Genomic DNA, 26596 nt, shown 5'->3' on the forward strand with positions numbered 1-26596 from the left:
AGGTCCGCAGGTTGAAGACCACTGATGGAGGGATTGACAGGGGGTGATGATGAAGGGGGGGGGGGGATGATGATGGGGGGGAGATGATTTATTTCCCACCCTAGGCTTATAGTCGAGTCAATAACTTTTATTTTTTTTTATTTATTTTTTCCTGGGTTTTTGGGTTAAAATTAGGGGCCTCGGCTTATACTCGAGTATATACGGTACATGTACTGCACAATGTATAGTAGAGAAATATGGTTGATCTTTTACAGACATTTTCTGTACAGTAGTTTGCCTGTGGTTTAGGTTTTGAATTCTGCAGGGTGTCTATTTTTAATTATTTATAAACATTTTTGTAGAAAGGACACAGCTTTGTGGCAGAATTTCCCCATTGACTTCAGTAATGGTGTATATGTGCAAAAATGATGCTGTGACGTGTGAATCCATCCGTACAGGGCAGGGGATGTATTGGTGTAGCAACATAATTTAGAGTAGGGTCTCGCACAGTGCATCCAAAACTTATTTGACGCTGCATATTTCAGCTTTTAGTGCCGACAACATCTATGGCACTGAATACCCGCAGCGTATTTTATTGAATTTAGCAATCCCTGTGGGGGTGAGTGTGTTTGTTTTTTCTTTGTTTTTTTACAGCTGATGAGGTGCAGAGAGAAAGAAACGCAGCATCAAATACGCTCTCGAACATGCACCAAAACTCGCTGACAGTCCAATGCAAGCTTGCCTGCGTCAAATATGCTGCTTATGCACTATGTGTGACTCTACTCCAAAGGGGTATTTCAGATTTTTTTTATTTTCCTGGGGTGGGAAATAAAAAAACATACTTACCCAGCCCAGATCCCCCACTAGTCTCCCTGCTTGTCGCCTGTAGCTACCGTCTGGTCCCTCGGCTCAGATCACTGGCTGCAGTGGTGTCCTGTCTCAGACAGTGATTGGCTGACATGATCAGGGGACCAGACAGAGCTGTCCATGAACTAATGCACGTGGCGGTTTTGTACAGAGCCGTAAAAGAGTTGCCTAGGGTCCCCACATACAGGATGGATTTGCTGTGTATTACAGTAATAGCAAAGTGGATTTTATAAACAAGTGCTGAGGAAAAAATCCCCTCCTAATTTGACTTGATTTGGCATAATGCTAATATACTTTGCTGATGCACTGCAAATTCATTGTAGAAGCTGCCCATTTACTCCAACGGTGGAATTTTAAATACATTCAATTACATATTTTCCCACTTATTTATTTTGCATTGGCAAATTTGCTGCGTATTTATGTAAGTTGATGGGATTTAATGAAAAATTCTCTGCATTTCCATCCCGTGTGGAGGAACTTAGAGATCCTTGAGTCCACTACTATATAGAATTTTACAAATAATTGGGACGTGGTGCGTTGGATGCTGTCGAAGATAGGAATCGGTTTGTGCGGATCTAAGTACATTGGACAAGGGCCATCTCATTCTGGATCAGGAAGGAAGATATATTTAGAGTTCAGGCCTAAATTAGCCAAAGGTGACAAAAACAAGACTGTCCTGCTAATGACCAGGTGACAAATGCCTATACAGGATGTTCACAATATAATGGAGAATGGGATGTGCTGGACTGACATGGACAGGTGTGGGTCACGACTACTAGACTGGGTTGGGGGGTTGCCTGATCTTAGTACAAAGCATGTCATGTCTGCTCCTAACTATGAGCTAGTGTTTCCCAACCACGGTGCCTGCAGCTGTTGCAAAACTACTACTCCCATTGCCAAAGGACAAGATCAAATGCCATCTCTTTCTACAACTTCAATTGACTGAACACAACTGCAAATCTACAGAATCAAATATGCTTAGGATGGTGTACATGTGTATACCCCCTAAGCGTAGGGTCACACGAAGCACATCCGCAACGTTTGTCACCCATCTACTACGAGAAGGCGCCGTATCTACAGGGGGAAATCGGCCACTCATGAGTGGGCTCATGTGACTGCAGTTAACGCATCCGCAGCGTGAAGTACACTGCGGATGTGATTCATGTGACCCTACCCTGAAGGAGTCGTTTGATAAAAAGAAAACCTACCGTTTGAGAGTTCGGTGACAACTTGTATAGCTGTTGTTACAGCATAGGGGGGTGATGTTAGGGTTCGCGTTGCGAATGCTGTGGGTAGGCATTGATCTGTTACAGATTTTTAGCTGGGGCATTTCATTGTGGGTATTTTAAAAATAATAAAAATCCCTTTAAAAAATCCATGGTTGCAGCTTGTTCTTCAGATCTGTGGCAATTCCTCGCTTAATCCGCAACACTGCAAATTGATGTGACTTGATTTTTTTTTTAAAGTCAATTGGGAATATCCTAAATAAATGCTTGATTTATCCAACATCAAAATGGGCATGCTGCGGCAGTTTTATGGTTTCGGAGGGCGTATCCTAGCGATTTGCAACCACTTTCTATGGCTGTAAAAAAAAATCCTTTACCGCAATGATTCTTTTTATTTTTAAAATATTTTTTATTTTTTTTTTTAACTAAAGGATCCGAAAGAGAAAAATGTTATGCTTGCTTATATAATCATAATTTTTGTACATGCACAGCTGTTTATCCCAACCAGGGTGTCTCCAGCTGTTGCAAAACTACAACTCCCAACATGCCCGGACAGCCTTTGGCTGTCCGGGCATGTTGGGAGTTGTAGTTTTGCAACAGCTGGAGGCATCCTGGTTGGGAAACACTGCTGTCCAGTATGACAGGTTTGCCAAATATTGCAAAAGCTGCTTAGCCGCACGCTAGTGCTTTGTAGTTTACCGCCATGGTTCGCATGCCAGAATTCATGTGGTTACATGGTAGAGTTTGCGTTTTGCTTCCCCAAGCCGTAGAAGCATAGTTTCATGTTAAGATTGACAGCAGGCGCCTCAAGGTGTTTTGACCCCTTGTCAGATTTAAAAAAAATTATGTTTTTATCAATGGCAAGGTTAAGTTGAGAATTTGCTTAGTGTTGTAGCTTAAAATTGCACTACCTTGAGAAAATGTGGGCAAAAAAAAAAAAATATGTATTCTGGTACATGCAACATTTTCACATTGTTTTTTTTTTTTAACCCATGAAGGCACAGACATGAGGGACTTTTTAAATGATGACTTATTAACATAATTTATTAAAGCAATTCGGCACCAATTAGGCCATGCCTATGGCACTCTGCTACATATGATGCTTTAGCTGCCATGTTTAACTGTGAGTCCTTTCATTACATTATTATAATAATTAGAATTATAATTTTTTTTTTTTTTTTTGGAGTGTCCTTAGCTCCAGGGTGCTGCACATAATAAGGGGTAAAAATACATATGAGGCTGCATTCACATCTCGTTTTTTACATACGGGTGCCGGATCCGGCTGGGGGAGGGGAAAGCCGGGCGCTCCCGTACCCCAGCCGGATCAGCCCGTAAATCCATTTACGGTACTTTAATGAGCCGATCGGAGTCAAACGGTGACTCCGGTCGGCTCAGTTTTGACCCGTATCCAGTTTTGTGACCGGACCTAAAACCATAGTACACTGTGGTTTTAGGTCCGGTTGGGAAACTGGATACGGGTCAAAACTGACCCGTTGAGCTCTAAGATTGTAGCTATTGCCGATCTCTGTTTTTAAGGTCCCTGTAGTGCCAGGATAGGTTGGTTACAGTCATCCTCTTGCATGTGATAGTGGGGGCACAACAGCCATGCATGCATCACCCAGTTCTGGTACTTAAATGTAAACTTTGCACAAAGCACATTGAAATGTCTCACTTGTGTACACATGGGGGAGATTTATCAAAACCTGTACAGAGGAAAAGCTGACAGTTGCCCATAGCAACCAATCAGATTGCTTTTTTCAATTTTATAAAGACCTCTGAAACATTAAAGGACATCTGCAGCAAAAGACAACTTATCCCCTATCCACAGGTTAGGGGATAATACGTGTCTGATCGCGGGGGTCTGACCGCTGGGAACCCCCCGTGATCTCCCAAACGGGGCACCGCATTGCCGCTCAATGTGAGTGGCTAATGCGTGTAGCGTCTTCCTCCTAGAGGTCGGCGGTACGCCCCTCCATGCCCCCTCCCCATACAGTTCTATGGGAGAGGCGGGGATGTACGAACGCTGCCTCCCCCCCCCCTCTCCCGTAGAGATGCATGAAGGAGGCGTGACGGCTGCGACGTCATGCTGTGGCCGGTACTCCTCCCGAGAGTCGCGGCAGAGCCGTGGCCCTGTGCAGGAGATCGTGGGGGGGTCCCAGTGGTCGAACCCCACCGCGATCAAACACTTATCCCCTATCTTGTGGATAGGGGATAAGTTGTATTTTGCTGCAGATGTCCTTTAAAGAAGTGATCTGATTGGTTGCTATGGGCAACTGGTCAGTTTTTTCTGCACAGGTTTTGATGAATCTCCCCCATAGTCTTAGGCTGCATTCACATTACGTTTGGGCACTACGGCTGGAAATTTTCAAAACCGGGAGTAATATGATCTAGATTGTACCTAAAGTCCCATAGACTTGCAAGTGACTTTTGGTACACCTCCTGACAGCGTTACACTCAGGCCGCGGAGATCGGCTAGGAGTGTTAAACATCCTGCTGCTGGACCAATGTCTTGGTAAATATCTCCAGCTTAGGTTATGCTGAAAGATACATATGTGTAGATATATATATATATATATATATATATATATATATATATATATATATATATATATATAAATGGGTATACAGTAGATTCATGAGATCTTACCCATTAAGGCTTAGTTAACATTTCGTTCTTCCCCTGCATATAACCTATACATCAGAAGTTTTTCCAGGCATATATGTTACATAACACAGATGCCTGTAGGCTAATATGGGATCCATTCAATGTCGAATTTTTCATGACCTATTGATAAAAAAGTAAATTGTAGCATTATGGCTGCTTTCACACATACCATTTTGGTTAGTGTTTTTAGCTAAAATGAAGAGTGGGTCTAAGACCAAACAAGATTGGCAAATATTTACATTGTATTTTCTCTCTGTTGGTTCGCAGTGTCTGCCGAAAGAATAAGCAAGCAGAATTTCAGCAGCAGAATATTTGACTGCTAAAATTCCGTAGTGTGCACTGTGCAGTGGAATTCCATTGCCAGCAATAAAATTCTGCTGCTTTTGGTTTGGAATTTCCGAGTAGAATTTCACCTTAAAATTCCACTCTGAAATTCTGTAGTGTGAACCTAGCCTAAGATTGCCAGATGCCACTGTTAGGCGTTCGTGTACTGAAGCCGTCACCCATAGGCTTTAATCACATTCGATCAAAAATAGCTAACATATACCACAGCACGTCCTACACTTTAATAGATCTAATGGGGAGATTTATCAAACATGCAGAGGAACAGTGGAGTAGTTGCCCATAGCAACCAATCAAATTCCACCTTTTGTTTTTAAATATCAAAGTTCGGAAACTGCTCCACTGTTGCACAAGGTTGGATAAATCTAGTGACTACGCTTTTCAGTCCCTCATAATAGACACAGAAATAGACTGACCGCAGTAACTACTAGACTGCATTCTGTCCATTAACATGAATGGGTATGCCATGGCATACGTTGGCATATATTCTTTGTGGCATACTAATGTATGCGTCTGACTTACTGTCCGAATGAGATGTAAATAGAGCCGTATTGATGTATCTATAAAATGCATGTCTGTGAGGAATGTCATACAGTGGCATCTGTCACCTATAGGTTAAATCGAATGCAATTTATTTTTTTTTTTTTTTGCTTTTAACTGGATCCTGTTGGATGAAATGGGGTAGTCTAATTTGCCATTGCGTCCTCCCTTTCTTGTGTGTACCAATGTATACTGCCCATGTGGAGACGTTCCCCCGGACATAGGCTAGATGTGCCGAAACGCGCGCCGGGGAGAATAGCGGGAGAAAAAATACTTCAAATACCGTCTATATCTCCCGCTACAAAACAATGGCCACCCGATGGACCCCATTGACTATAATGGGATTTATCAGGACCCGTTTTGCCCTGTCCAGATAACAGCTGTTAAAGGTAAAAAAAAATTAAAAAAAGAAAGAGCGTAACTGCCATTCTGGACAGGGCGCAATGGCAGTGTGTAAGTAGCCTTATTGGTTCCCTATTTCTTTTGGGGTGTTCTTTTTGAGTAATTCCATCCGTTACATGTATGCTTTATGTGAGATGTATTAGGTGAGTCTCTTTACTTGACCTGTCTTGTAATAAAATAATATGGGGCGTGTTACTTTTTATTCTGCTATATCGGTTACCAATCTGTTATTTAACAACGTCCATCCACTAGTGTAGACATTGTGAAAATGAAAGTCAGTCGGCATCAAAGCCGTTCATTGTGAAACTATGAAGTTTGAACTCTGGTATAACCCACGCATAGCACAGAGCTCCCTATACGGTAGAGGATTATTGTCTTCAGCATCCTGGGGCCACGCGTTAGGCTTTCAGAATCACCATGTGCTCTGTTTACTCCATAGGAAACGTTCACCTGGATTATTGAGCCTCTGTCATTTGTTCTCTTTCAGGGCTTCATGACCAGCTAACAGCGCTCCGCCATTGCTTGTAAAAAGTCACCAAAGAGTCATTTCTTCAGATCCATTAACCGTGAATGCTGAGCTCCAAATGGTGAGTAGAACATTTATCCATGAATGGGCCAGCAGCTTCATGAAACATCTGAAGGCAAGCAGAATTTGCCATTTAGAGCATTGACCTCCAACCTATGGACCTCCAAATGTTAAAAAACTACAACTCCCAGCACGCCCGGACAGCCAACGGCTGTCCGGGCGTGCTGGGAGCTGTAGTTTTGTATAACCTAGAGGTCGACCGTTTGGAGGCAACAGATTTAGAGATTGGTTTGGACTCCTCGCTTGAAATCACATATAAATGGGATTTTGCCAACACCCACCCATAGGTTAACTATATCTGCATTGCATGTCACCTCCAGCCCAAGTTATGGTAATCTGAGTTGGGGCAATCACCATATCATTCAACCGTCTCCATTAACATATCCATAGGATCCAGGGCCTAAGGGGTCCATGTCCCTCTGTTATGATCTACGGGAGACACATGAACAGCCAGGAATGTTTAGGAAAGGGGACAAGACAGTCTCTTGGGTCTTTAAAGGTTTATCCTTAAAGGGGTTATCCAGTGAAAAACTATTTTTTTCAGATCAACTGGCTCCAGAAAGTTAAACAGAGTTTTAAATTACTTCTATTAAAAAAAATTACAATTTACCAATCTGTTTAACTTTCTGGAGCAGGTTGATATGAAAAAAAAAGTTTTTACTGGAATACCCCTTTAACCCCTTGCTGCAAATGGACATTCATTAACGTCCATCTGGGGCTTCCGAGGTATGCCGCTTCTAAAACGAAAGTAAACATTGCCTTTTAGCTCAGTGGTGCTCTTGGCGACCGCTGCGGTGAAATTGTGGCATCCCGAACAGCTTGCAGGACGCGAGGAGGATCCCTACCTGCTTCCTCGCTGTCCGATCGCAGAATGAATTCTCCGTGCCTGAGATCCAGGCAGGAGCAGTTGAGCGGTGATAACACTGATCAATGCCATGTGATTGCATGACAGTGATCAGTGTAGGAAATCAGTGTGTGTGCAATGTTATAGTCCCCGATGTAATAGTGAAAAAGTTAAAATAAAGTGGTAATAAATGGTTAATATGTATGAAACAAAATTTCTCGAAATGCATGACAAAGTTGTGATGCTCTGTTTAGGGTTTCAATCCATATTGACTCATTATCTGACCTGAATGTGGGCTGTATACAGAAGGGAGAAGGATTGTGACCTCTATTGGAGAAATCGCAAACTAGAATTTTGAAAATTCTCTGTTGTTGGGCCAACATGTGGTTATTTTTGTTGGGGTTCTCTTTTTATTTAATTTTTTTATTTTACAGCTTAAAGGGGTACTCCGGTGGAAAACTTTTTTATTTTTATTTTTATTTTTTATTTTTTTTTATGAACTGGTGCCAGAAAGTTAAACAGATTTGTAAATTACTTCTATTTAAAATCTTAACCCTTTCAGTTCTTTTTAGCTGCTGTATGCTACAGAGGAAAATCTTTATTTTTCGAATTAATTTTTTTGTGTTGACCACAGTGCTCTCTGCTGACACCTGATGCCCATATCAGGAACTGTCCAGAGCAGGAGAAAATCCCCATAGCAAACCTATGCTACTCTGGACAGTTTCTGACACGGACAGAGGTCCTTGTCAGATTTTTTAATAGAAGTAATTTACAAATCTGTTTAACTTTCTGGCACCAGTTCATTTAAAAAAAAAAAATGTTTTCCACCGAAGTACTCCACTGGAAAACATTATTTTTTTTTTCTTCAAATCAACTGGTGCCAGAAAGTTACAGATTTGTAAATTACTTATACTTTATTTAAAAATCTTAATCCTTCCAGTACTTATCAGCTGCTGTATGTTCCACATGAAGTTATTTTCTTTTTGAATTTCCTTTCTGCCTGACTACAGTGCTCTCTGCTGACGCCTCTGTTCATTTTAGGAACTGTCCAGAGCAGGAGAGGTTTGCTATGGGGATTTGCTCCTACTCTGGACAGTTCCTAAAATGGACAGAGGTGTCAGCAGAGAGCACTATGGTCAGACAGAAAGGACATTTTAAAAGAAAAGAACTTCCTCTGTAGTATACAGCAGCTGATAAGTACTGGAAGGATTAAGATTTTTAAATAGAAGTCATTTACAAATCTGTTTAACTTTCTTGCACCAGTTGAAAAAAAATGATATTGTAGGTCTGCTTTAAATTGTAAGGCTATGTTCATGCTTCCCAACTCCGTCCGGAATCAAGTGCAGATTCTAGAAGTGAATGATGAATCTTATACCAAATATACATACTACAGAAAAGTACCTTCATTATTGCTTTTGGATTTTGCATGGAAAAGCAGCGGATTAGCCCCATTGAATACAATGGGGATAATTTACATGAGCGTCTGCGGCAGAAATCTGAGATTTAGTAGGTGAACTCTTCAGTGCAACCGATACTCTACCAGTGTGGTCTATGGAGATGACATGGCTGGGTGCCTGATTTTATGAGTCCGTTTGCAATGGGTGTGGCTGGAACCCCGGAACGTAGTAATAACTTGGTGTTCATGTAGGTTTTTCTCATCTTTTGACAAGGAGTCCATGCATTCGCTCGAAACGCGTCAAGTTTGTTCAGACCATGTGAAGTGTGTGTTGCTATGCCGGTTTTTAGAGGATATAATAAAGCTGAGAATTTCTTCAGTGCTGGATAGTTTTGTTCTTTTCTTCAGGTTTTTCTCATACCAGCAACAAGAAAAAAAAACTTTCACCCAGGTCTAGCACAGAAAATATTCAGAGTCTAAAAGAACAGTGTACAGTATATGTCTTCTAATCCGGTATGCACAACCAAACGCACTTCAATGGCTTTGCAGTACAACCTTGGTTCTGCTGGGATCTGTAGTGAAGAGATCACTATAGGGATCCTTTTTATCAATCAAAAGGTTGATTTGAGGTCGTCACAAAAAGATGTGACCTAACCTATATAGGAAAATTGGGATAAACATTGCACAGGTGGACTGTGTAGAGGGCACATAGTTTTTATGGTAGTTTTGGGGGGTTTAAGCACATAATGGGGGAGATTTATCAAAACCTGTGCAGAGGGAAATTTCCCCAGTTGCCCATAGCAACCAATCGGATCGCTTCTTTCATTTTACAGAGGTCTTGTTAAAAATGAAAGAAGCGAGCTGATTGGTTGCTATGGGCAACTGGGGAAATTTCCCTCTGCACAGGTTTTGATAAATCTCCCCCGATATAGAGCAGTGTTTCCCACCAACTGTGCCTTCAGCTGTTGGAAAACTTCAACTCCCAACATGCCCAGACACCTTTTGGCTCTCCGGACATGCTGGGAGTTGTAGTTTTGCAACAGCTAAAGGCACTGGGTGGGGAAAAACTGATCTAGAAAGTATATTTCTAATTATAACACACAACTTTTCAGATGGATCATGTGTAAGATGTATAAAGTAATTTTCATTTTTTCCTTGTATAACACATTTATGAGTATCTGAAGAAAAGAAAAAAGATACAGAGAGCACAATCGCGTACAAGAGTCAGTGTCACAATCACATACAAGAGTCAGTGTCACAATCACATACAAGAGTCAGTGTCACAATCACATACAAGAGTCAGTGTCACAATCACATACAAGAGTCAGTGTCACAATCACATACAAGAGTCAGTGTCACAATCACATACAAGAGTCAGTGTCACAATCACATACAAGAGTCAGTGTCACAATCACATACAAGAGTCAGTGTCACAATCACATACAAGAGTCAGTGTCACAATCACATACAAGAGTCAGTGTCACAATCACATACAAGAGTCAGTGTCACAATCACATACAAGAGTCAGTGTCACAATCACATACAAGAGTCAGTGTCACAATCACATACAAGAGTCAGTGTCACAATCACATACAAGAGTCAGTGTCACAATCACATACAAGAGTCAGTGTCACAATCACATACAAGAGTCAGTGTCGCAATCGCATACAAGAGTCAGTGTCGCAATCACATACAAGAGTCAGTGTCACAATCGCGTACAAGAGTCAGTGTCACAATCGCATACAAGAGTCAGTGTCAATCGCGTACAAGAGTCAGTGTCACAATCGCGTACAAGAGTCAGTGTCACAATCGCGTACAAGAGTCAGTGTCACAATCGCGTACAAGAGTCAGTGTCACAATCGCGTACAAGAGTCAGTGTCACAATCGCATACAAGAGTCAGTGTCACAATCGCGTACAAGTCAGTGTCACAATGATACAAGTGTCAGTGTCACAATCGCATACAAGAGTCAGTGTCACAATCGCGTACAAGAGTCAGTGTCACAATCGCGTACAAGAGTCAGTGTCACAATCGCGTACAAGAGTCAGTGTCACAATCGCGTACAAGAGTCAGTGTCACAATCGCGTACAAGAGTCAGTGTCACAATCGCGTACAAGAGTCAGTGTCACAATCGCGTACAAGAGTCAGTGTCACAATCGCGTACAAGAGTCAGTGTCACAATCGCGTACAAGAGTCAGTGTCACAATCGCATACAAGAGTCAGTGTCACAATCGCGTACAAGAGTCAGTGTCACAATCGCATACAAGAGTCAGTGTCACAATCGCATACAAGAGTCAGTGTCACAATCGCGTACAAGAGTCAGTGTCAATCGCATAAACGGTTCTCAGTGTATATCAGTGGCCTTAGGTGAAATGTTCTTCGCTATCGACGGGGTGCCAAGCTGGTAAGATATAAAGTACGGTAATCCAATTATGTAGGTAGAAGGGATAGCTTGCACTCACCGTCCTAGTAGCGTGTCACGACACGAGCATTCTGTGCGGCAGGGAGGTGATCCGATGGGGGCGCTCTCTTAGCGCCCGCATCGGATCACTTCCCTGCCGCACACAATGCTTGTGTCGTAACAGGCTACTAGGACAGTGAGTGCAAGCTATCCCTTCTACCTACATAACATTTATAAGTGGAAAACACTGGTGGAAAACAGATTTGTAAATTACTTCTATTAAAAAATCTTAATCCTTCCAGTACTTATTAGCTGCTGAATACTACAGAGGAAATTCCTTTCTTTTTGGAACACTGAGCTCTCTGCTGACATCATGACTACAATGCTCTCTGCTGACATCTCTCTCCATTCTAAGAACTGTCCAGAGTAGGAGAAAATCCCCATAGCAAACATATGTTGCTCTGTACAGTTCCTAAAATGGACAGAGATGTCAGCAGAGAGCACTGTGGTCATGATGTCAGCAGAGAGCACGGTGTTCCAAAAAGAAAATAATTTCCTATGTAGTATTCCACAGCTAATAAGTACTGCAAGGATTAAGATTTTTTAATAGAAGTCATTTATAAATCTGTTTAACTTTCTAGCACAAGTTGATTTAAAAAAAAAAAAAAGTGAAGTGAAAAGCCGGGAGTGGGAGGAAGGGAGGGACGGAGGGTGTTTTTATTCACAAACAGACCGAGAAAGAAGAATTAGACCAGGAGGATAAGTTCATGAATATTCATGAGCCGGGCGGCAGCTCCGCCCAGCTATAATGACGTGTGGCCGAGTCCCAGTTGATAAGACCTCCCACTGAGTCCCAAGCCAGGGAATAACAGAAAACTAAAAATATAGATATCTTAAGAACCGCTGAACCATTTTTAACCAGGTAAGGAGCGTTTTAATCCGGATCACCCGCACTACAAGCCTGTGTAATAGGTTTAGTGCGGGTGATTCTGATGACAGATTTCCTTTAAGAGTAGCTTGCCGCTGACTAAAGGGTTTATGACATGCCTATGCATTTTTACTGTTTTGTCGGCTATACAGTGGTCCCTCAAGTTACAATATTAATTGGTTCCAGGACGACCATTGTATGTTGAATCCATTGTATGTTGAGACCATAACTGTATGGAAACCTGGTAATTGGTTCTGAAGCCACCAAAATGTCATCCAAAAATAGGAAAAAGTGAGGAATAAAGAAAAATAAGTAGATAACTAATAGAGATAAAGCAAATCCTTCCATATAAAAGTAAGAAAGATCTGCTGGGAGCTGTAAATCACAGTCAGTGTTTCCCAACCAGGGTGCCTCCAGCTGTTGCAAAACTACAACTCTCAGCATGCCCGGACAGCCAAAGGCTGTCCGGGCATGATGAGAGTTGTAGTTTTGCAACAGCTGGAGACACCTTGGTTGGGAAATGCTGGTCTATGTAGAGGACAGGAGCTTCTTCGGGGTCCTGTACAGAATACACAATGTACTAAAAAAGTAACATGGAGCCGCCCTCACCTGGTGTCCAAAGGAGCAGCTAACCCTGGCACAGGTAAGGAGTAGTACAGAACATGTAGTACCTCCCTATACTGCAGGGGGCGATACCAGACATCAGTCAGTGCATACGCTTCAATAATACAGGGGTTTTACCAGTAAAATGCCCATTCTGATTGGTCACTTCTTCCAGCCATTGACACGTTTCACAGATCTGGACTGTCCGTAGAATTGTATGTTGAGTCTGGTTTCAAGTTACAATGGTCCAGAAAAAACCATTGTATGTTGAAACTATTGTATGTTGAGGCCATTGTAAGTTGAGGGATCACTGTACTTATCAAGTGGTACTGTGCTAGGTCTGCCTTTTCCCCTGTATAGAGCTAGGGCAGGTAAATTGCAGTTACAACCTTAAGCCCATGCACACTGAGGAAGTTCAGAAAGGAATTTCTTTGCTGAAATGGGCCTTTCTAAGCGGATTCCACTGAGTCGTCTTTTGGCAAAAACCAATTCCGCGTCAGAAGTTCCACTGCGAAACTTACGATGTATGAACAGAGCAGCAGAATTTCATTGAAAACAATGGGAAGCTGCTTGGAAATTCTGAGTGGAATGTCTGCTGTGTACATGGGCCCTGAAGCTGTGGACAAATCTGCTCTGGAGTGGATTGGAGGAACTACAGATCCCAGCAGAACTGTGGATAGGCAGCAGAACCATTAGGGTGCGGTTGGTTGTGCATATAAGATATGATACACATACTGTTATTGTAGACTGTATATTTTCTATGTGTTAAAGCTGAGTGAAAAAGTTTGTTCTTTTTGTTTTTGTGGGTGTTTGGGCACACCCATCTACTCGCCTGTCTGCCAGAGGAAAGGATAAGGTCTTGTTTATACAAGGGAATTTCCAAGCGAAATCCGGCAAAAGAATTCCTCTCAAAAATTCCATTGCAGCAGAGCCCCATTGATTTCAATAGGATTCTGCTGCACCATGCACCCAGAATTTCCACAGCAAATGTTTCTACCACAGAAATTCCAGGGCCCTCCAAAAGAACAAACCTATTCATTCTTTTGTCGGAATCAGCTCGAATGCGCATATCAATCTATGGAGACAGCACATTTCTGAGCGGTCGTAGTGCTGCCGGAACATTTAACGTGCAAATTTTAATAATAATAATCTCCCATGTTTTCCGGGTGGACATTTTGGTAATTTTCTGCCTAAGGATTTTGCTGTTCGGCCATATACTGTATTTTCATGAACTGTGATTTGTAAATAAGGATTTAATATTTTGTAAAGTCTCAAATTATTACATTAGAGGAAATTGTGAAAGCAAAAACTGTCTGTGAAAAGCAGAAATGTGATTTTCATGATGTAATCTTATCTTTTTACGACAACTAATATCGACTTTGTCATTGTGATATCTAGAATTTTTTTAAATCAACTGGTGCCAGGAAGTTAAGCAGATTTGTAAATTACTTCTATTTAAAAATCTGAACCCTTCCATTACTTATCAGCTGCTTTATACTACAGAGGAAGTTCTTTTCTTTTTGAATTTCCTTTCTGTCTGACCACAGTGCTCTCTGCTGACACCTCTGTCCATGTCAGGAACTGTCCAGAGTAGAGACAAATCCCCATAGAAAACCTCTCCTGCTCTGGACAGTTCCTAAATGGACTGAAGTGTCAGGAAAGAGCTCTGTGGTCAGGCAGAAAGGAAATTCAAGAAGAAAAGAACTTCCTGTGGAGCATATAGCAGCTAATGAGTACTGGAAGGATTATGATTTTTAAATAGAAGTAATTTACAAATCTGTTTAACTTTCTGGCACCAGTTGATTAAAAAAATAAATGTTCTCCAGGGGAGCGCCCCTTTAACTTCTCTATGGTTCCCAGACAGGCTGTTGCCTATGGTGGTGCATCACCATAATGTCACGGTTTATCATCTATAGTATACCACCACTACTATAAAAATGGGGGCTAAAGTAGTTGAATGACTCCCCCCCCCCCCCCCCCCCCACTTTGCAGGTCTGATCACCTGAGTTGTGTGTGCAGGAATATGTCCATGTTACTCTTGTGTGATACTGGCTGAAGCCTCGTTTTGCTGTCTTCTGAGGGGGACAGGAGGATGGGTGTGAATTTTATACCTCAACCTCAGAGCCAAAAACCACAATAGGAAGTTAAAGATAATGGGGGAGATTTATCAAAACCTTTCCAGAGGAAAAGGTGCTGAGTTGCCCATAGCAACCAATCAGATCACTTCTTTCATTTTTGAAAAGTCCTCTGAGAAATGAAAGAAGCGATCTGATTGGTTGCTATGGCAACTAGGCAACTTTTCTTCTAGACAGGTTTTGATATATCTCCCTCAATATGTATCCCCTAGATTTTTTTTTTTTACCTGATTAGAATGTTTCCCAACCAGGGTGCCTCCAGCTGTTGCAAAACTACAACTCCAAGCATACAAGGAGTTGTAGTTTTGGAACAGCTGTAGACAAACACATTGGGAAATATTGCATTAGAGACAGATACTGTAACATTAAGGTTTTTTTTTATTTTTTTTCTAATCTGTTTCTATTTTCTAATTGTAATTTTTTATTTATTTACTTTTTACTACATTATTATGGGGGGTTGCCATCTTGCCTGAGCTGTGTTAACAGCATTTATAGAGAAATGCTTTACAGCAAGCCTGAATTCACAGGAATTGGAAACGTTACTGGGCATTCTCTGTGACCTTTTCAGAGGCGATTCCACAGAGAGGGGGAGGCTGATCTGTGAGTTTCAGCTATTGTATGCATTTCTATTATCTATACACAGGTTTCACCTGTCACTGTACTCCTGTCTGTGATGATAAGAAGGAGACTTCTAAGCAATGATCTGTACGGGAACAGGAAGTCTCAGTTGTAGTTTTGTGTCACACTGGTTGGGAAACACTATTGTATACAATTTTGCCTCCCATCGAGGTGATATGTGCAGGGTTTTTATTTATTTATTTAATTTTATTTTGGCTGCTCTTTCCTTTACAGCAGAGGTCTCCAACCTGCGGCCCTCTGGGTTGCAAAACTACAACTCTGTCCAGCCATGCTGGGATTTGTGGTTTTGCAACAGTTAGAGGCACACTGTATACCATGCTGTGTACCAGTGGTCTTCAACCTGCAGACCTCCAGATGTTGAAAACTACAACTCCCAGCATGCCCGGACAGCCAACGGCTGTCCGGGCATGCTGGGAGTTGTAGTTTTGCAACATCTGGAGGTCCTCAGGTTGAAGACCACTGATGTATACCAATGATCTTCCCCTATGGGCTTATTTTTATTTGTACAGCTTCTTAAAGGGGTACTCCAGTGAAAAACTTTTTTTTTTCTTTTTTTAATCAACTGGTGCCAGAAATTTAAACAGATTAGTAAATTACTTCTGTTAAAAAATCTTAATTCTTCCTGTACTTATTAGCTGCTGAATACAACAGTGGAAATTCTTTTCTCCGTTTGAAACACAGAGCTGTCTGCTGACATCATGAGCACAGTGCTCTCTGCTGACATCTCTGTCCATTTTAGGAACTGTCCAGGGTAAAAGGAAATCCCCATAGCAAACATATGCTGTTCTGGACAGTTCCTAAAATGGACAGAGATGTCAGCAGAGAGCACTGTGTTCATGATGTCAGCAGAGAGAACTGTGGTCATGATGTCAGCAGACAGCTCTGTGTTTCAAAAAGAAAAGAATTTCCTCTGTAGTATTCAGCAGCTAATAAGTACAGGAAGGATTAAGATTTTTTAATAGAAGTAATTTACAAATCTGTTTAACTTTCTGGCACCAGTTGATTTAAAAAAAAAAATAATAATAATATTTTTCACCGGAGTACCCTTTTAAACAATGCACATAACAAATGATGGTTAATGTTATTTTAGTTCGGCCCCCTTAGCAGAAGCCTACAGACATTGGGATGCATGTGTGTGACCTAAATCTGCTTACAGTAAACATGAAGGCTGTTTTGCTTCACAATGGCGCTCAGTGCCTCGTCTGCCCCGCATAGGGATATAGGAACACCCAGGGGCCACTTCATTTCACGCGTTGTTGTTGTTCTAAACTCACCGGACACTTTATTGGGATTTAATGAAGGAATTCAGGAAATAGATTGATGAATTCCATCAGGTACCAGATCTGAGCGCTGCAAGTTTATGAAACCACAAGGCTCTTGTATCCGACTCTGCAGCACAGGAAGCTATTTTTGCTCTCCTTACTTCCTTTTCTGTAAGTCAAGATGTTGCCTTGTCGTCCAATAGCCATTGACTTACACTAGAAAGACCGAGATCATTCACATAAAACTTTACTTTAGCTGAGTGAGCGGATGAATAAATACTCAATCTATTCCCCTTGGGTGGAAATAGTTAATAACTTTTGTCGGACAACTCAGGTTTTATAATTGTGCATTGAGTTACCCCACGAGGTATATGCATTACATACTTTTTTTCTTGTCACCTAATTCAAAAAAGTTACTTTATTTTTTTCAAGTAAATAGAAATAAAAGTGTTTGCTCTTTTTTCCAGGAAAAAAAACTTATATATATATATATCAACTGTTAAACGGATTTGTAAATTACTTCTATTAAAAAATCTTAATCCTTTCAGTACTTATGAGCTTCTGAAGTTAAGGTTGTTCTTTTCTGTCTAAGTGCTCTATGATGACACGTGTCTCGGGAACCGCCCAGTTTAGAAGCAAATCCCCATAGCAAACCTCTTCTAAACTGGGCGGTTCCCGAGACATGTGTCATCAGAGAGCACTTAGACAGAAAAGAACAACCTTAACTTCAGAAGCTCATAAGTACTGAAAGGATTAAGATTTTTTAATAGAAGTAATTTACAAATCTGTTTAACTTTCTGGAGCCAGTTGATATATATAAAAAAGTTTTTTTTCCTGGATAACCCCTTTTAATGAAGGAATAAAATGCACAAGGAGTTACTAGCTCTTGTGGGCAGGGGCTCCTCTTGTTTGAATATCTAGGGGGAGAATTTTGCGCAATGCAAAACTTGCTGCGCAAGTGTGTTGTTTTCCCTTGAGCTGTGCAAAAATTATGTTTCACGCTTTACTTCATACATTTGCGCAAATGACAGGAACCCCTGCATAGTGCAAGAAAATGGTGATAAGCGCACACGCGTTCTTACACCAGCTGGCCACTAAAATAATAATAACCATACTCCATGGAAGTGCACAGCAAGAAAAATGATAGTTAGCATAAATATAGAGCAAAATTAGACATTGCACAAAGTTAAAACACACTGCACACGCAATTTTGCGGGTGCACACAGTGTGTGTTATGTCTTTTTTTTTTTTTTTTTTTTTTTTTTTTTTGTACCCTCAGAATTGTAAAGGGATGCGAAATTTGTCAAAATAGATATATATATATATATCTATCTATCGATAGGTGTGTGTGTGTGTGTGTGTGTGTGTGTGTGTGTATATATATATATATATATATATATATATATATATATATAATAATTACACACACACACACACTCATGGCCGTAAATGTTGGCACCCCTGAAATTTAAGTATTTCTCACATAAAAGAGTTGCAGTAACACATGTTTTGCTATATACATGTTTATTCCCTTTGTGTGTATTGGAACTAAACCAAAAAAGGGAGGAAAAAATGCTAATTGGACATAATGTCACCAAACTCTAAAAATGGGCTGCACAAAATTATTGGCACCCATCCAAAATTGTGGAAAAATTAGATTGTTTCAAGCATGTGATGCTCCTTTACACTCACCTGGGGCAAGTAACAGGTGTGGACAATATAAAAGTCACACCTGAAAGCAAATAAAAAGGAGAGAAGTTCACTTAGTCTTTGTATTGTGTGTCTGTGTGTGCCACACTAAGCATGGACAACAGCAAGAGGAGAAGAGAACTGTCCGAGGACTTGAGAACTAAAATTGTGGAAAAATATCAACAATCTCCAGGTTACAAGTCCATCTCCAGAGATCTAGATTTGCCTTTGTCCACAGTGCGCAACATTATCAAGAAGTTTGCAACCCATGGCACTGTAGCTAATCTCTCTGGGTATGGACGGAAGAGAAACATTTATGAAAAATGTCAACGCAGGATAGTCCGGATGGTGGATAAGCAGCCCCAAACAAGTTCCGAAGATATTCAAGCTGTCCTGCAGGCTCAGGGAGCATCAGTATCAGAGCGAACTATCCGTCAACATTTAAATGAAATGAAACGCTAAGACAGGAGACCCAGGAGGACCCCACTGCTGACACAGAGACATAAAAAAGCAAGACTACATTTTGCCAATATAAACTTGAGTAACCAAAATCCTTCTTGGAAAACGTTGAATACTATGTTATAATAAAGGCAGGTCACAAGGTATGCAATGTGGAACAAAAAAGGAAACGCACAGGCGCAAACAGGGATCTGGGATATGTTACTCACTTCACGTTCAATCAATCAGTCCAAGAGGGGTAGTTCTTTCAATCATTTGCAGTCCACTGTCCATCGTGACAGGTGTTATCCTGTCCAACCTGGACCATTGGAAGACAACACGTGGGATACATGTCATGAAACACATTTAACGCATATCAAGAACCATGTCACCCCCCCCCCCTGTCAATTACTGTCTAGATATCGAACACCCCTATACAGTGATCCCTCAACTTACAATGGCCTCAACATACAATGGTTTCAACATACAATGGTCTTTTCTGGACCATCGTAAGTTGAAACCAGATTCAACATACAATGTACAGACAGTCCAGATCTGTGAAACGTGTCAATGGCTGGAAGAAACGACCAATCAGAATGGGCATTCACTGGTAAAACACCTGTTTTACTGAAGTGCATGCACTGACTGGTGTCTGGTAGCGCCCCCTACAGTACAGGGAGTTATTACATGTTCTGTACTCTTTACCTGTACCAGGGTTATCTGCTCCTTTGGACACCAGGTGAGGGCGACTCCATTACTTTTTTAGGACACTGTGTACTGTACAGGATCCCGAAGAAGCTCCTGTCCCCTACATAGACCAGTGTTTCCCAAGCAGAGTGCCACCAGCTGTTGCAAAACTACAACTCCCAACACTGACATAGACAGTGATTTACAGCTCCCAGCAGATATTTCCTACTTTTATATGTAAGGACTTGCTTTATCTATATTAGTTATTAGAGATGAGTGAACTTACAGTAAATTCGTTTTGTCACAAACTTTTCGGCTCGGCAGTTGATGACTTATCCTTCATAAATTAGTTCAGCCTTCAGGTGCTCCGGTGGTCTGGAGACTCTTTCCTAGGAATGTATCCACCTTTTCCAGCCCACCGGAGCACCTGAAGGCTGAACTAATTTATGAAGGATAAGTCATCAACTGCCGAGCCGAGAAGTTTGTGACGAATCGGATTTTCTTTAAGTTCGCTCATCTCTATTAGCTATCTACTTCTTTTTCTTTAATCCTCACTTTTTCCTATTTTTGGATGACATTTTGGTGCCTTTAGAACCAATTACCAGGTTTCCATAGAGTTCTGGTCTCAACATACAATGGTCATCCTGGAACCAATTAATATTGTAACTTGAGGGACCACTGTATAGGACTTACATTCATACTCCTCATGTATTGGATGGGTATTCCGTCACCATTAGTTGCCAATTCGTAACTCCAGATGTTCTCATCATGCTACCAACGTGGCCATACCTATATAGTGGACTAAACCAAAAAGAAAAAAGGGAGGAAATGGGAAGAAAAAAAAAAAGACCTTTTGCGCAAGAAGAAAAAAAAAATTCTGATATTCTGTGTTTGGATTCAATCCAATACATATTAATATATGTGTGTGAGTATATTATATTACCATTATTATTATTATTAGTGCTGGATTCATCTGCTACAGGCCATTGCCTGACATCCCCTTGCAAATGAATCGCTGTTCGTTGGAGGTGCAAAAATAATTTAAGACCAGTGTTTCCCAACAAGTGTACCTCCAACTGTTACACCAAAGGCTGTCCGGGCATGCTGGGAATTGTAGTTTTTCAACACCTGGAGACACACAGCAGCAATATGAGCTCCCTCCTTCACATCAATGGTCTAGTTCTGAGCAGACAGGAGGGTAGGGGGGAGCAGGGACCAAGCAGACTGCTTACAGAGAGTAGAGGGACATCACAGCTATAAACCAGACAGCTCAGCTGATATGGGATCTGTGCACTAGAAAGTTGATTTATTAGATTTTGACACCATAAGTTTTTCGACATACAACCCCTTTTTAATGCTAGTGACAATGATTGGTTAAAAAAGCTCCACCCCCCAGTGACACATTCTTTTTAACCCCTACAGGCATACTGTAATGCAGTGTTTTTCAAACAGTGTGTCTCCAGCTGTTGCAAAACTACAATTCTCAGCATGCAGGGAGTTGTAGTTTTGCAACAGCTGTAGGCACTGTTTGGAGGACACTGCTGTAAGTATTAGGATTTGTCAGTAAGGATCTTGCAGTAGTTGATTTTGTACTGTCAGTACACTGTCTGGGCATGCTGGGAATTGTAGTTTTGTGACAACTGGAGGCACCCTGGTTCTAAAACCCCGCCCTAGCAGCATGTCAGGTGTTGTTTGTTTAAATACCTCTTTTAATATGTATATTGCTTGAACAATGTTGTTGTTCCCCTCATTTGGGAAGTGATGTAGGGTATTTAGTTATTGCAGATGTATGCACCTATTGTAGCTGCAGAATCTCGGTATGTCAGGTTTACTGTAAAATAATACAGGATCACTTACTGATACCAAGTATTGTATCTGACTAGTCAACCTGCAAATGATCCACCTCTTGCAGCATTGTAAACAGCGTTTCCTTACCGCAGCTTACCTGGGCACACTCCTTTATAGACAGGTACGGTAGACAAAGTTAACCCTTTACAAGGCTGACCTAAGAAGGCACTACAGGCTGGTATATGGCTCGTGACAAGAGGTACAGAAGGAAAGTCACATCTTAAATAATAGCAATAGCATATCTCCCGTGACCCGGTTTCTGGCGCTGTTTACCGTATATGTGGGTTCCTTGTTGTGTACAATGGAGGCGGCTGCTGTAGTATGAGCACATTTCTCTCTTCTCCATTGGGCAGAACAAATAATTTGCATTGGCGGTGAGACCGATGACCACATGGTGAGCAGCAGTGGAAGCCGGGTCACCTGCACTATCTACATATAAATTCAAGTTGGTGCAGGTGACTCTGCTGTAAGATTGTCCTTAATAGTACGTAGTATCCCCCTGCAGATGTTAGTAGCAGCCCCTCTTGTAGACAGCAAAGCCCCCCCCCTTTTAGACAGCAGGCCCCCCTGTAGACCGCAGACCCCACCCTTGTAGACAGCTCACCTGCGGCTGTCAGGTGCTGCCGCTCTGCTGCCCTGTTCTCCCGTCCGCATTATGGCGTTCTATTGAGGAGCATGTGACATACACATCACTCTGCTTCCTATGTAGCGTTACGCTGGGCGCAGTGGAAGAGGTGGAGTGGCGTGTGTGTCACATGCTCCTCCATAAGACGCCATCACATGCTCCTCTATAAGACGCCATGATGCAGACGGGAGAACGTGGCAGCAGGTATCGGATTTGGTATCGGGGACATTGAACAAGTTCCCGATACCATGGAAATGGCTAGAATCTGCACCGATACTAGTATTGGTATCGGGATATCCCTAATGTGTATACACAGTATTTATGCCGCTCACAGTAGTGTGTATGACTATTGTGTTAGCTGTGACCGACATCTCTATAGTCGTCACTGGTTACTTGATGTGTCACCCTGTGGCTTAAGACCTAGAGATAAGCTGAAGTTCACATGGAGTCAGCTCCTATCTACTGCGACCAAACCTAGAGAGATTAGTAGGGGAGGTTTGCAGTTTCTTAAATTATGGCTAAGCCATAGTGAACATTGTATACTGTGTTCTAGAATAGTCATGTATGAGGATTATCAATTATACATATATATATATATAACTCAACGTGAGTGTATGTATGTGTACATATGTATGTGTTTGTGTATGTATGTGTACATATGTATGTGTTTGTGTATGTATGTGTACATATGTATGTGTTTGTGTATGTATGTGTTTGTGTATGTATGTGTACATATGTATGTGTTTGTGTATGTATGTGTACATATGTATGTGTTTGTGTATGTATGTGTACATATGTATGTGTTTGTGTATGTATGTGTACATATGTATGTGTACATATGTATGTGTACATATGTATGTATTTGTGTATGTATGTGTACATATGTATGTGTATATATGTATGTGTTTGTGTATGTATGTGTACATATGTATGTGTTTGTGTATGTATGTGTACATATGTATGTGTATGTATGTGTACATATGTATGTGTGTGTGTGTGTATGTTCCACAAAAACGTCCAAACAGCTAAAGATATTAACATGATACTTGGCACACATGTTACTTATATGTCAACAACAAACCTAGGATAGGTGATTTAACCCTTACTCACCCCCATTTGCCAGGGGCGGGGTTTATGTTTAAAGTCCCATACAAGTCAAAGGGAAATATGTTACTACATAACTTCCAAACGGCTGGAGATATTTCGATAATACTTGGTCACATGTTACTTATATGTCCACTTAAAATATAGGATAGTTAATTTAACCCTTAACTACCCCCATTTGTGAGTGTCAGGGTTTTTGTTTAAAGTCCCATGCAAATCAATGGGAAATGTATGTTCTCACATAACTTCCGTACAGCTGGAGATATTTCAATACCTGGTACATATATTACGGGTCAGGATAGGAGGTCGGGATAGGAGGTCAACATAGGAGGCCGGGATAGGAGGCCGGGATAGGAGGCCGGGATAGGAGGCCGGGATAGGAGGTCCGGATAGGAGGTCGGGAAAGGAGGACTGGATAGGAGGTCGAGATAGGAGGTCGGGCTATGAGGACGGTATAGGAGGTCGAAATAGGAGGACAGGATAGGAGGTCGGGATATGACAACAATATATGAGGACTGGATATGAAGTCAAAAGCCTCCTCCTTTGTTTATTTTCCTCCCCAACAAGGATTAAGAAGGAAAAACCGGGCAACGCTGGGTACTTAGCTAGTATTTATATATAATATATATAATATGTGTGTGTGTGTGTATGTATATGTATATATATATAATATATGTGTGTGTGTGTGTGTGTGTGTGTATATAATCTATATACTTTACTGCTGTGTACGATGACAAGTTGAGTCCCGTGTAGAAATTAGCTAATTTTCCCAAATGTTATGTATTTTTTTTAAATGTCATACATGCCCCTCTTAGTAGGAATGTATCTGGTACTAGGTACTGGTTGGCCTGTGCCCTAGGGAGTTGAGGCGAGCAGCACTTAACCCCTTCATGACCCAGCCCATTTTCACCTTCAGGACCTGGGCATTTTTTGAAAATCTGACCACTGTCACTTTAAACATTAATAACTCTGGAATGCTTTTACTTATCATTCTGATTCCGAGAGTTTTTTCGTGACATATTCTAGTTTATGTTATTGGTAAAATTTCACTGATATTTGCATCCTTTCTTGGTAAAAAATCTAAAAATTGCATGAAAATTTTGAAAATTGAGCATTTTTCTAAACTTTGAAAGTCTCTGCTTGAAAGGAAAATGGATATTCCAAATAAATTACATATTGATTCACATATACAATATGTCTACTTTGACAAGTTTTTACTTTTGGAAGACACCAGAGGGCTTCAAAGTTCTGCAGCAATTTTCCAATTTTTCTCAAGATTTTCAAAATCGTAATTTTTAAGGGCCCAGTTCAGGTTGGAAGTGGATTTTAAGGGTCTTCATATTAGAAATACCCCATAAATGACCCCATTATAAAAACTGCACCCCCCAAAGTATTCAAAATGACATTCAGTAAGTGTGTTAACCCTTTAGGTGTTTCACAGGAATAGCAGCAAAGTGAAGGAGAAAATTCTAAATCTTCATTTTTTACACTCGCATTTTCTTGTAGACCCAATTTTTGAATTTTTACAAGGGGTAAAAGGAGAGAAATCACCCTAAAATTTGTAACCCAATTTCTCTCGAGTAAGGAAATACCTCATATGCGTATGTAAAGTGTTCGGCGGGCGCAGTAGAGGGCTCAGAAGGGAAGAAGCGACAATGGGATTTTGGAGAGTGAGTTTTTCTGAAAGGGTTTTTGGGGGGCATGTCCCATTTAGGAAGCCCCTATGGTGCCAGAACAGTGGACCCCCCCCCCCACATGTGACCCCATTTTGGAAACTATACCCCTCATGGAATTTAATAAGGGGTGCAGTGAGCATTTACACCCCACTGGCGTTTGACAGATATTTGAAACAGTGGACTGTGCAAATCAAAAATTGTATTTTTCATTTTCACAGACCACTGTTCCAAAAATCTGTCATACACCAGTGGGGTGTAAATGCTCACTGCACCCCTTATTACATTCCGTGAGGGGTGTAGTTTCCAAAATGGGGGCACATATGGATATTTATTGTTTTGCGTTTGTCAGAACTGCTGTAACAATCAGCCACCCCTGTGCAAATCGCCTCAAATGTACATGGCGCACTCTCCCTTCTGAGCCTTGTTGTGCGCCCCCAGAGCACTTTGCGCCCACATATGGGGTATCTCCGTACTCACGAGAAATTGCGTTACAAATTTAGAGGGTATTTTTTCCCTTTTACCTCTTGTGAAAATGAAAAGTATAGGGCAACACCAGCATGTCAGTGTAAAAAAATTATTTTTTTACACTAACATGCTGGTGTAGATCCCAACTTCATAAGGGGTTAAAGAAGAAGAAGCCCCCCAAAATTTGTAAGGCAATTTCTCCCGAGTACGGCGATACCCCATATGTGTCCCAAAACTGTTGCCCTGAAATACGACAGGGCTCCAAAGTGAGAGAGCGCCATGCGCATTTGAGGCCTGAATTAGGGATTTGCATAGGGGTGGACATAGGGGTATTCTATGCCAATGATTCCCAAACAGGGTGCCTCCAGCTGTTGCAAAACTCCCAGCATGCCTGGACAGTCAATGGCTGTCCGGCAATACTGGGAGTTATTATTTTGCAACAGCTGGAGGCTCCGTTTTGGAAACAGTAGCGTACCAGACGTTTTTCATTTTTTGGGGGGGAGGGGGGCTGTGTAGGGGTATGTGTATATGCAGTGTTTTTTACTTTTTATTTTAGGTTAGTGTCAGTGTAGTGTAGTGTTTTTAGGGTACAGTCACATGGGCAGAGGTTCACAGCAAGTTTGCCGCTGGAAGTTTGAGCTGCAGCGCAAAATTTGCGCCATCTCAAACTTGCAGCACTCTCTGTAAACCTCCGCCCATGTGAGTGTACCCTGTACATTCACATTGGGGGGAGGGGGCAAACATCCAGCTGTTGCAAACTCCGAGCATGCCCTTTGGCTGTCCGTGCATGCTGGGAGTTGTAGTTTTGCAACAGCTGGAGGAACACTGGTTTGGAAACACTAAGTTAAGTAATAAACTTTCAAGTGTATTACAACCAAACTTAGTGTTTCCAAACCAGTGTGCCTCCAGCTGTTGCAAAACTACAACTCCCAGCATGCATGGTCTGTCAGTGCATGCTGGGAGTTATAGTTTTGCAACAATTGCAACAGCTGGAGGCACTGAGGTAGGAAACGGACAATGTTTCCTAACTAGTGTGCCTCCAGTTGTTGCAAAACTACAACTCCCAGCATGCCCAGACTGCCCAGGCATGCTGGAAGTTGTAGTTCGGCAATATCTGAAGGATCACATGTTGCCGAACTACAACTTCCAGCATGCTTGGGTAGTCTGGGCATGCTGGGAGTTGTAGTTTTGCAACATCTGGAGGTCCACGGTTTGGAGACCACTGTATAGTGGTCTCCAATCTGTGCTCT

At 41.5% G+C, this 26596-nt stretch overlaps 1 protein-coding gene across 2 annotated transcripts in view; it reads left to right on the forward strand.

The window, feature by feature from the left end:
- Nucleotides 1–26596, forward strand: part of TFDP2 (transcription factor Dp-2) — a 91301-nt gene that overhangs the window by 14062 nt on the left and 50643 nt on the right. Inside the window, exon 2 of one of the 2 annotated variants that reach the window (XM_056564461.1) lies at nt 6509–6608. In XM_056564461.1, coding sequence (XP_056420436.1) covers nt 6606–6608 — 3 coding nt within the window. In that variant the 5' untranslated portion in view covers nt 6509–6605. Of the gene's footprint in view, nt 1–6102; nt 6609–26596 lie in introns of those variants that run through there. The other variant, XM_056564462.1, reaches the window with a different exon arrangement.

The sequence above is a fragment of the Hyla sarda genome, chromosome 3 (assembly GCF_029499605.1).
Source record: "Hyla sarda isolate aHylSar1 chromosome 3, aHylSar1.hap1, whole genome shotgun sequence".
NCBI lineage: Eukaryota > Metazoa > Chordata > Amphibia > Anura > Hylidae > Hyla > Hyla sarda.